This window comes from Lampetra fluviatilis, chromosome 20 (genome assembly GCF_964198595.1).
Source record: "Lampetra fluviatilis chromosome 20, kcLamFluv1.1, whole genome shotgun sequence".
Lineage (NCBI taxonomy): Eukaryota > Metazoa > Chordata > Hyperoartia > Petromyzontiformes > Petromyzontidae > Lampetra > Lampetra fluviatilis.
In genome coordinates this window covers 13,364,286-13,376,571 of record NC_136294.1, presented here as the reverse complement: position 1 = coordinate 13,376,571, position 12,286 = coordinate 13,364,286, and the positions used below count along the sequence as shown (strand labels likewise).

General features: G+C 48.4%; 1 protein-coding gene across 1 annotated transcript in view; it reads right to left on the bottom strand.

The window, feature by feature from the left end:
• Positions 1 to 3,266: 3,266 nt before the first annotated feature.
• The window catches only part of ASAH2 (N-acylsphingosine amidohydrolase 2), a 45,771-nt gene continuing 36,751 nt past the window's right edge, over positions 3,267 to 12,286 (bottom strand). Inside the window, exon 20 of the mRNA XM_078865648.1 lies at positions 3,267 to 3,620. Coding sequence (XP_078721774.1) covers positions 3,437 to 3,620 — 184 coding nt within the window. The 3' untranslated portion in view covers positions 3,267 to 3,436. The remainder of the gene's footprint in view (positions 3,621 to 12,286) is intronic.

The following is a 12,286-nucleotide window of genomic DNA, read 5'->3' as shown; positions in this document are numbered from 1 at the left end:
AGAGACTCACACACACAGCCAGAGACTCACACACACACACAGACTCACACACACAGCCAGAGACTCACACACACACAGCCAGAGACTCACACATACAGCCAGAGACTCACACACACACACAGAGACTCACACACACACAGCCAGAGACTCACACACACAGCCAGAGACTCACACACACACAGCCAGAGACTCACACACACAGCCAGAGACTCACACACACAGCCAGAGACTCACACACACACAGAGACTCACACACACACAGTCACACACACACAGCCAGAGACTCACACACACAGCCAGAGACTCACACACACAGCCAGAGACTCACACACACAGCCAGAGACTCACACACACAGCCAGAGACCGACACACACACAGCCAGAGACTCACACACAGACAGAGACTCACACACACAGCCAAAGACTCACATACACACAGAGACTCACACACACAGCCAGAGACTCACACACAGCCAGAGACTCACACACACAGCCAGAGACTCACACACACATACAGAGACTCACACACACAGCCAGAGTCACACACACACACACACAGAGACTCACACACACAGAGACTCACACACACAGCCAGAGACTCACACACACAGCCAGAGACTCACACACACAGACTCACACACACACACACAGAGACTCACACACACACACATAGTCTCACACACACAGCCAGAGACTCACACACACAGCCAGAGACTCACACACGCAGCCAGAGACTCACACACACACAGCCAGAGACTCACACACACACACAGACTCACACACACACACAGAGACTCACACACACACAGCCAGAGACTCACACACACAGCCAGAGACTCACACACACACACACACAGAGACTCACACACACAGCCAGAGACTCACACACACGCAGCCAGAGACTCACACATAACCAGAGACTCACACACACAGCCAGAGACTCACACACAGCCAGAGACTCACACACACACAGAGACTCACACACACAGCCAGAGACTCACACACACACAGAGACTCACACACACAACCAGAGACTCACACACACAGCCAGAGACGCACACACACAGCCAGAGACTCACACACACAGCCAGATACTCACACACAGCCAGAGACTCACACACACAGCCAGAGACTCACACACACACAGCCAGAGACTCACACACACAGCCAGAGACTCACACACACAGCCAGAGACTCACACACACAGACTCACACACACACACAGAGACTCACACACACACAGCCAGAGACTCACACACACACACAGAGACCCCACACACAGAGACTCACACACACAGCCAGAGACTCACACACACACAGTCACACACACACAGCCAGAGACTCACACATACAGCCAGAGACTCACACACACACACACAGAGACTCACACACACACAGCCAGAGACTCACACACACAGCCAGAGACTCACACACACACAGCCAGAGACTCACACACACAGCCAGAGACTCACACACACAGCCAGAGACTCACACACACACAGTCACACACACACAGTCACACACACACAGCCAGAGACTCACACACACAGCCAGAGACTCACACACACAGCCAGAGACTCACACACACACAGCCAGAGACTCACACACACAGCCAGAGACTCACACACACTGCCTGGGGTTCACGTATCAAAGCTTTAATTCCTTTTCAAAACTGTTCAAGTGCGTTCCCAGTATCGTAATCGTAAATCCAGTGCGTACTTGGTAACGCATTATAAACGACTCAAATCAGGTAGACGGATCATTGCATTTGCGTGAGATTCATCGCGAGCCATGCTCGTTATGAAAACGGATGCAGAAAATAGGAGCGTGAAGAAGAGTCGCATCTTTCACTCTTTCGGTTGGTGGAGCATTGACGGGGCCCAGTGGTTGCAGAGGTTCACGGTTCGGGTCGAGCGGCCGCCCTGGTTATCACTGCAAGTGTTATTAAATGGAATAATAATGTGTCGTCTCCTTCAGAGTCTACGTTAAAACACCCGAAGTCACTCGCAAGAGTAGGCCATTGTGTGCCGGCGTCACGCTCCAGATTTGCCAGATTCTAAAATTACAGCACACAATAATTGCTCAATTGGTATTATCATGGGACCATTTTTGGCAGTATCTAAGTATGACAAATAATAAGAATAGGTTTTACCCTTTCTGGCCATAAAACCGGTGTTAAGATGTTCAAACACCAAATAGATACACTTTTGGGTCTGCCCCGTGACCTCTTGTCAGCGGGCGTTCGACACTTCATGTGGCCTTAACGTGCACATAGCCTGGCACAAGCGCCGTGGTGATGTCACCGCCATTTAGTGGCGAATGGCGGTTGTTGTGATACAGTACAGTAATTCCTCGGTTAACGAATCCTATGGGACCGACACTCCTTTAGAGCGAAGTCGCCCATGGAGGCGCCCCCTATTTTTGCAACAACAAACATTTTCGGAAAAAAACAACTTGAGAAATGATGCAAATCGATTCAAAAAGAGTTGTTAACGCTGTGTGTGTGTGTCCTGTAAACGCGATCGAGTGGGTTTTGTTGACTTCATTGGCAGCAAGTGGTCAGCCAGTGAGGAGCGTCTCCACAAGTCTCACTCGGCACGACCAGCGGGCTCCTGGTGTCAGTAAAACGTTGACCGTGTGGGGTTTTTACAATGATGAAGTTATTTTACTACCCCCCCCCCCCCCATTGATGTCATCCAACCGACGTCCATCTCGTGTTAGTCACCTTTGACTGGGCAAGAAGTGCAGCTTAAATCCATCTCTTTGGAAACGAAAATGCAGATCATAAGGAGGAGGGTAGAGCCGGGAGAGACGAAAGTGGAGTGGTGCGTTCATTGGGGTGAGCGCAGTCCACGTTCAAGACCACTTTAAACCAGCAGACCGCCTCAGGGCTACGATGCAGCAATGGATGCCTCTTGTATCCCGCCCCTCTCAAGTCCTGGAATGCCCCCCCCCCAACATGCCTCCCGTGTGAAATCGCCCTTAGGCAACGCAGTTTCTGAAAACGAGGTGACGTCATGGAATGCGTCTCCTGAGTTAACCGAGGTATTTTACTCCATTCCACTTCAGATTTGTTTATTGTAATCATTCAGCTGAATGTGAATATTTACAAAAATCTGGGACTTGGCTGAGTTTGAAGTTAAAGCGAATATCTCGCGCACCCCTAATTAGAACCAAATCTCTCATTAAATTAATCTATACAATGACTACTTTGTGCGGCACCCACTACACAGCTTATACGTTTGCAGAGATTATATATTTTTTTTTATTGGAATGGAGCTTGTTGTGTAAGTTCTCTGCTTCAACTCCATTTGAACGTTTTAAACAATCACAGGACAAGTTTGTCCCTGTTATCCTTGCGCGTAATTGCAACAACAAAACAACTCAAGTGACACCGACTCTTACTCGAGACAGGATTTCATTCTCGAGGCGTTCATTCAAACGACATCAAAGAGCGGCGAGGTTCCGCTGTAGGGCTGCACGCTGAAGTCGGTGCCGTTCTTCCGCTTCTTGCAGTGGCCAAAGTGGCGCACGCGGTACTTTCCGGCCTCCGCCGTGGCCGGGATGGCCCAAGACACGGTCGCGTTGCTCCGCCCGAAAACGCCCTTGTCCCAAATGAACCTGCAAAAGAGACGACACAACGCAGCACGAGCGCGACTCGCTGCGACACTGCGGGTCCGGTGTGCGGGGAAATACAGCTTGGGATGACGCCTTGACGCGGGTCGGACTTCGCGTTGGACCCGGACGGTTGTCCCGAGAATTGGTGTCTGCCTCGTTTTTTGGAGCCAGCAAACTGCTTCGTGCCGAGGTGTGGTACTTTTTGCGTTGAAACTTTTATCACGGGATAATGCACGGTGCTCATGACAGGCCCAGGCTGACTGAATGATGTGTCTGGGTTCGGTCGTCAATGAGAAAGGTGGCCTCCCAAAGGACAGCCTCTCTCTTTCGACGTTTCTGATCGCGTGAAATGAACACGTACGCAACATAAAGCAACATAGAGCATCGTCATTAGCCATGGTCATTAGGCATGGTCAATCCACTTCTGAATGAAGCCCCCCCCCCCCCTTTCATGATCCTCCATATGAATTCAATTTCTCTTCCTTGGTTGTTGCTCCGTTATTATTATTGACTATCGCCCATCGTCCTTTCGAGCTTTGACACGTCTGGCCCAAGCCAGACTTAATCATTTGAATTCAGTCATTCGCCTGCATGTGTTCTCGACTCCCCGTGTTCCCTTCTCTGCCTCTCAAGTGTCATTCCAAGCACGCGTCAGTCCATACGACTTTGCGTGATTGTCAGGTTTTGTTCTGCAGTTTTTCGACAGGGTCGGAGGCTTCTGAACTATTCAGTTCTTGTCTATTGTCTGAAAAAAAACCCCACACCGTCACAAATGTTTGCACGAGGAACTCCAGCGCTTGCAGAGCAGAGCACCTTCCTCTGTCGGGCACCACGCTGTGTTACTGCGTTACTGTGGCACTGTGTTACTGTGGCACTGTGTTACTGTGGTACTGTGTTACTGTGGCACTGTGTTACTGTGGCACTGTGTTACTGTGGTACTGTGTTACTGTGGCACTGTGTTACTGTGGCACTGTGTTACTGTGGTACTGTGTTACTGTGGCACTGTGTTACTGTGGCACTGTGTTACTGTGGTACTGTGTTACTGTGGTACTGTGTTACTGTGGCACTGTGTTACTGTGGTACTGTGTTACTGTGGCACTGTGTTACTGTGGCACTGTGTTACTGTGGCACTGTGTTACTGTGGCACTGTGTTACTGTGGTACTGTGTTACTGTGGCACTGTGTTACTGTGTTACTGTGGCACTGTGTTACTGGTGTCGATTCACATCTGCAGAAAGAGCCTGGCATATGGCCGTGGTGTCGCAATAACAGTGGTCGTAACCTTTCGTTCGGAAACAACTTCGTCTCTCGTCCTAAGGAATCCCCCCCCAGTCTCCACTCTGATGGAAGTGAACGTGGAGAAATGAGCAGCCGTGGTTTGTACAGGGATTTCATCTCAAGCCTAAATTGATCTTTCGGCGAGATCTTGCCAACAAAACTCAACATTTTATGATATAACACTTTTGGCCAATGATGGGCGCAACGATCTTCTTATAAGAATAGATTTGACCTTTTCCTGCAATAAAACAATTGTGTTAAGATGTTAAAACACCAAACATAAACCTTTTGCAAGGAATCATGTCTGCAGTAACCACACGTACTCGCATACATTACCATGCCATCACAAGTATGTGTGGTTAAATGGGGACAGGATTCCTTGCAAAAGGTTTATGTTTTCTACTGGCAAGGGAGTCCCATTAGATCTTCTTATCACGTTGGAAACATTTAGCAAAGAGTCTTGGGTTCTTTGTGTACTCACACTGGAATGCGTTGATACGTTGAATGTAGAAACTCTTGAGCTATGCCTACTTGCAGCATTCATGAGAAGCATATTCCGAAGTGGAAAAAAAGACGACTTGTTTATCGGGGCGGTGACACAACCCAGCAGAATGGCATTGCCCGCTTATTACATAGCGTTGCAGTTCGAATCCGGCAGGCTGTCCTGGTTATTACTGCAGTGTGTTAAACCGTAAAGTGCACGACGTCTCTTTCACAGCGTACGTTTAAGTTCCCGCGACGTCTTTCGAAATGAGCAAGTCATTGTGTGCCGGCACCATGGGCCACATTTGGCCGCCCTGATTAACGCTGCGGTGTGTGGTAATTCTGGGGCGTGTATTAATTCTGGGGCGTGTATTAATTCTGGGGCCTGTATTGATTCTGGGGCCTGTATTAACCAAAAACTACTGCGCTCACAGTGGATGTTAAAATTCCCGAGACGTCATTCGCAAGAGAGAGCATAATGTGTGTTATGATCCAAATGTTTTAAATTGGAAAAGTTACTCACAAGTCACCCAATTGAGATCACGCACAGCAACACTGTCCCCAACTGCGAAACTGCTGTCGACTGAAGAACAGCAGCACCTTCCCTCGTGATGGCCCTGCGCGATCAGAGTGATCGCGCGAATGCTCCACGTACTCAATGATTGCTGTCAGACACCAGGAGGTGTAAATCGCGTCGTTAAGCCACCTTTTCTCAGAATGACGACGGCTTGCGTTCATGCAGTGTGGACAATGGCGGCTGGTTGCTCAAATTATTCTGGAACAATTATTGCCATCACCCCACTCAATGATTGAATTTACTTCACACTCTAATTTCCCGTTCCCTGACTCGTGATAACGTGCACTGCACATTTCTGCTCTGTCTAGACATACCACTTGGTTTCCATCTTACCTGCCCAGACCCTCCACGACCTTGTAGCCACTTACAAAGCTCATCTCACTCTCTCACGTTCGCTCTCCCACCTGGTCCGCTCGAGAGAACGGTGCTCTATCTCCCAATGCTCGACGGGAAAAAAAAAAACGCAATTTAACACTTGTAGGCATTCGCGACCAAAAGTATGATTCGTAATAGATTTCTGGGTCATATCGCGTTAAGGAAAGTGTGTGTCGTAAACCCTCCTCTAACAACAGCCTCACGAGATGTCTGCCAGCTATCTGACGATGCGCCACCGGTGACGCTCGCCAGCATCACCGCTGGTGCTGCTCAAGCGGTCACAAATCGGTCACGTTTCTTCACGCGATAACTTTATTAATTGGCCACGTCGGGTGGAGGAGGGTGTACGACACACATTCTACGAGCACGATCTTATCCGAAAAATCGATCATTAATCGCCGCGTGGTGAGAAGTAGCCAATTAAAATCCCATGTTTACCAGCGATCGGGAACTGCCTTGCTGCCGATCCGATGTTCAAGTCTACCCCTCTGTTTATATCTAACTGCCATAGCTCTTCCTAATTTCACCCGAGTTTCTAAAATTTCTGATCGCGTGAAATGAACACGTACGCAACATAAAGCATCGTCATTAGCCATGGTCATTAGCCATGGTCAATCCACTTCTGAATGAAGCCCCCCCCCCTTTCATGATCCTCCATATGAATTCAATTTCTCTTCCTTGGTTGTTGCTCCGTTATTATTATTGACTATCGCCCATCGTCCTTTCGAGCTGTGACACGTCTGGCCCAAGCCAGACTTAATCATTTGAATGCAGTCATTCGCCTGCATGTGTTCTCGACTCCCCGTGTTCCCTTCTCTGCCTCTCAAGTGTCATTCCAAGCACGCGTCAGTCCATACGACTTTGCGTGATTGTCAGGTTTTGTTCTGCAGTTTTTCGACAGGGTCGGAGGCTTCTGAACTATTCAGTTCTTGTCTATTGTCTGAAAAAAAAACCCCACACCGTCACAAATGTTTGCACGAGGAACTCCAGCGCTTGCAGAGCGGAGCACCTTCCTCTGTCGGGCACCACGCTGTGTTACTGCGTTACTGTGGCACTGTGTTACTGTGGCACTGTGTTACTGTGGTACTGTGTTACTGTGGCACTGTGTTACTGTGGCACTGTGTTACTGTGGTACTGTGTTACTGTGGCACTGTGTTACTGTGGCACTGTGTTACTGTGGTACTGTGTTACTGTGGCACTGTGTTACTGGTGTCGATTCACATCTGCAGAAAGAGCCTGGCATATGGCCGTGGTGTCCCAATAACAGTGGTCGTAACCTTTCGTTCGGAAACAACTTCGTCTCTCGTCCTAAGGAATCCCCCCCCAGTCTCCACTCTGATGGAAGTGAACGTGGAGAAATGAGCAGCCGTGGTTTGTACAGGGATTTCATCTCAAGCCTAAATTGATCTTTCGGCGAGATCTTGCCAACAAAAGTCAACATTTTATGATATAACACTTTTGGCCAATGATGGGCGCAACGATCTTCTTATAAGAATAGATTTGACCTTTTCCTGCAATAAAACAATTGTGTTAAGATGTTAAAACACCAAACATAAACCTTTTGCAAGGAATCATGTCTGCAGTAACCACACGTACTCGCATACATTACCATGCCATCACAAGTATGTGTGGTTAAATGGGGACAGGATTCCTTGCAAAAGGTTTATGTTTTCTACTGGCAAGGGAGTCCCATAAGATCTTCTTATCACGTTGGAAACATTTAGCAAAGAGTCTTGGGTTCTCTGTGTACTCACACTGGAATGCGTTGATACGTTGAATGTAGAAACTCTTGAGCTATGCCTACTTGCAGCATTCATGAGAAGCATATTCCGAAGTGGAAAAAAAGACGACTTGTTTATCGGGGCGGTGACACAACCCAGCAGAATGGCATTGCCCGCTTATTACATAGCGTTGCAGTTCGAATCCGGCAGGCTGTCCTGGTTATTACTGCAGTGTGTTAAACCGTAAAGTGCACGACGTCTCTTTCACAGCGTACGTTTAAGTTCCCGCGACGTCTTTCGAAATGAGCAAGTCATTGTGTGCCGGCACCATGGGCCACATTTGGCCGCCCTGATTAACGCTGCGGTGTGTGGTAATTCTGGGGCGTGTATTAATTCTGGGGCGTGTATTAATTCTGGGGCCTGTATTGATTCTGGGGCCTGTATTAACCAAAAACTACTGCGCTCACAGTGGATGTTAAAATTCCCGAGACGTCATTCGCAAGAGAGAGCATAATGTGTGTTATGATCCAAATGTTTTAAATTGGAAAAGTTACTCACAAGTCACCCAATTGAGATCACGCACAGCAACACTGTCCCCAACTGCGAAACTGCTGTCGACTGAAGAACAGCAGCACCTTCCCTCGTGATGGCCCTGCGCGATCAGAGTGATCGCGCGAATGCTCCACGTACTCAATGATTGCTGTCAGACACCAGGAGGTGTAAATCGCGTCGTTAAGCCACCTTTTCTCAGAATGACGACGGCTTGCGTTCATGCAGTGTGGACAATGGCGGCTGGTTGCTCAAATTATTCTGGAACAATTATTGCCATCACCCCACTCAATGATTGCATTTACTTCACACTCTAATTTCCCGTTCCCTGACTCGTGATAACGTGCACTGCACATTTCTGCTCTGTCTAGACCAGGGGTCTGCAACCTTTAAGACATAAAGAGCCACTTGGACCCGTTTCCGAAGGAAAAAATAAACTGGGAGCCGCAAAACCATTGCAACATTTAAAACAAATATAACACTGCATATATTGTTTCTTACCTTATTGCTATATACAGGATCGTGCAGTCAGCTGTCAATCTGAATAAAAAAAGGACTTTTTCACTTAACAATGTAAAATATATTTTTGCAAATTAATAGCTAAATTACCTGGTTAATGGGATTTTTGCTCCTGAACCTCAGTGCACAGTGTCTGCACATCAGGGCTGTAAGAGGTCACCTTCATTTTCACACAGGCTTGCAAGCTGTCATCTGTGAGGCGTGATCGATGTTTGTTTTTAATATAGTTCATGTTGGAGAAGACCTGCTCACATACATATGTGGAGCCGAAGATCGACAGGACTCCAAATGCATACTTTTTCATGTTTATATAAGTGTTGGGGATGGCATTCCATGTTTCGAATACAAGTTTGTCCTGTTTGGGAAGGTTTTCAATATCACTCCATTTATGATTCTGAGCCAGAATGGCCTTCTGACGGGCAACATCCTCAAGAGTAGCGGTCAAGCATTTGAACTTGGACACCCATATATCTTTGTCAGCTATATCGGCCAGTTCCATCTCAAGATCAGGTTGACTTACACCTGCAAATGCAGTCATATTCAATAGGGATGGATCGATCGCCAGGGGAGTGACAGGGAAGGATAATGTCGTTTTTTCCTCTCTGAACTCACAGAATCGTTTCCCAAACGAACTTTGCATTGTGGTGATTGCAGACTTGAAATATTCCAAATTTATCGTATCATGACTTTGTTTGAACTCTCTCAAAGAGGGAAAGTGAGACAGTGTACCTCTCTGTAAATCTTTGACAAACACTGTCAACTTGTGCTCGAATGCCAAAACCTCCTCCAGCATGTGCAGGGCTGTGCCTCCTTTCCCCTGAAGGGTTGTATTTAGCGTGTTTAGATGTGCTGTCATGTCTACCATAAAATGTAATTTTTCCAGCCACTCTGGCTGTTCCAGCTCAGCAAAGGTGAGCTCTTTGCTGCCCAGGAAGGTTTTTACTTCTTCCAAACATGTGACAAAGCAACGGCAACGTTATTGCCTGTCACCGGGCGGGCAGTGTGGAGCGGAGCGGCGACCTGTCAGCAGCGGCAACGCCACAGCAGGTGTCACAGTGCGCCTCCTCCCCTCGCTAGCATCCGCCCCGGAGCCGCGGTCAAGGTTCAAAAGAGCCGCATGCGGCTCCGGAGCCGCAGGTTGCCGACCCCTGGTCTAGACATACCACTTGGTTTCCATCTTACCTGCCCAGACCCTCCACGACCTTGTAGCCACTTACAAAGCTCATCTCACTCTCTCACGTTCGCTCTCCCACCTGGTCCGCTCGAGAGAACGGTGCTCTATCTCCCAATGCTCGATGGGAAAAAAAACCCCGCAATTTAACACTTGTAGGCATTCGCGACCAAAAGTATGATTCGTAATAGATTTCTGGGTCATATCGCGTTAAGGAAAGTGTGTGTCGTAAACCCTCCTCTAACAACAGCCTCACGAGATGTCTGCCAGCTATCTGACGATGCGCCACCGGTGACGCTCGCCAGCATCACCGCTGGTGCTGCTCAAGCGGTCACAAATCGGTCACGTTTCTTCACGCGATAACTTTATTAATTGGCCACGTCGGGTGGAGGAGGGTGTACGACACACATTCTACGAGCACGATCTTACCCGGAAAATCGATCATTAATCGCCGCGTGGTGAGAAGTAGCCAATTAAAATCCCATGTTTACCAGCGATCGGGAACTGCCTTGCTGCCGATCCGATGTTCAAGTCTACCCCTCTGTTTATGTCTAACTGCCATAGCTCTTCCTAATTTCACCCGAGTTTCTAAAATTTACTATTTCATGTGCTCGTAAAGCACTGCGTATTCTTGACGTTTCGTGCTCATATCGTAAACATCTTTTGTATGTCACGGTGGTGACATGCAAGGGGGCTCCATTTAGAGATGGCACTCAGTTTAAAATCCTCTACGTGACTTCCACCAATCTCAACACACTGGTTACATCTGTTAAATACTCTTGTGTAAGGTATGAAGCCATCGTTTGCACAATGTTCACTCGGCTGTTGGGAAGTGAGCGGGGGATTAGACCTCAACAATTGGGTATCTATGAAAGAATCACCCTGGTAACCTTTGCAGTATTACTGTACATATTTAATTATACTTTTGGGAGGATATGGAACAATGAAGCGCAGCTGGAGTGGTGATCAACGCACTCCTTCTGTGGTGCGTAGAGGCGGCGGCCCGCGTGGCGTGCAGGAGCTCTGCTCCTTGAGGGAGGTCTCTGCGCTCGGTGTGTTTGACCAAGATAAGGACACCGCATGCGGAAGTTGGGTTTTTCATGCACACCATTTGAATAGCAGGGCTGTGATTAATTCATTCATTGCATGGATGCATAGAGGTGCGGCCTGCGTGATAATGCGAGGCGAAGTCTCCGTCAGAGAGGAACGAGCGCGTAGCAGCTGGCAGCCGCTGGTGCAAGCCGCTACGGGGACTGCGTGAGCAGTGAATATGGTTTCAATGGAGTGGCACCCATCAGAGATTCGCTTCTAAGTGATTTAGCCAATCGATTGCTCTGTCTTAAGAGTTGGTGAATTGCAGATAAACCTACTAACTCGGTCACTTGGCCACTCACTCATTCAGTCACTCCCTCATTCAATCACTCACCCACCCACACGCTCACTCCCTCACCCACCCACTCACACACGCACGTACTCACTCACTCATCAACTCACTCACTCACCCACACACTCACTCCCTCACCCACCCACTCACACACTCACGCACTCACTCATTCAGTCACTTACTCATCAACTCACTCACCCACCCACGCACCCACCCACTCACCCACCCACTGCCTTCACATGTATATTTGTGGCAGTGCGAAGTTCGATGGTCCATGGCATGCTGTTCGTAGCGGCTGCCGCACACAGGAGAGAGTCTCTCATTCTCCACTTGTGCATTAGGAATCCGTGTAAGTGAAAAATAAACGAGTTTAAAAGCGTTGTTGGTGCATGTAGCGGAGGTGTTCGAGCTCCCTGTGGACTGAAGGAACATCGCTTCTAAACTTGCACACATCTCGACTCCGCCGGATGACAATCCATGTCACACGGCCGCCAATAAGAACAATAGCAGCAGCAGCAGCTGATACAATTGTCCTCTCTATGAGAGCAACCAGTGATAATCAGTTGTTGAGGTCATTAAAGAGCTCAACAACTGGCTGATAGATAGCAGCTAC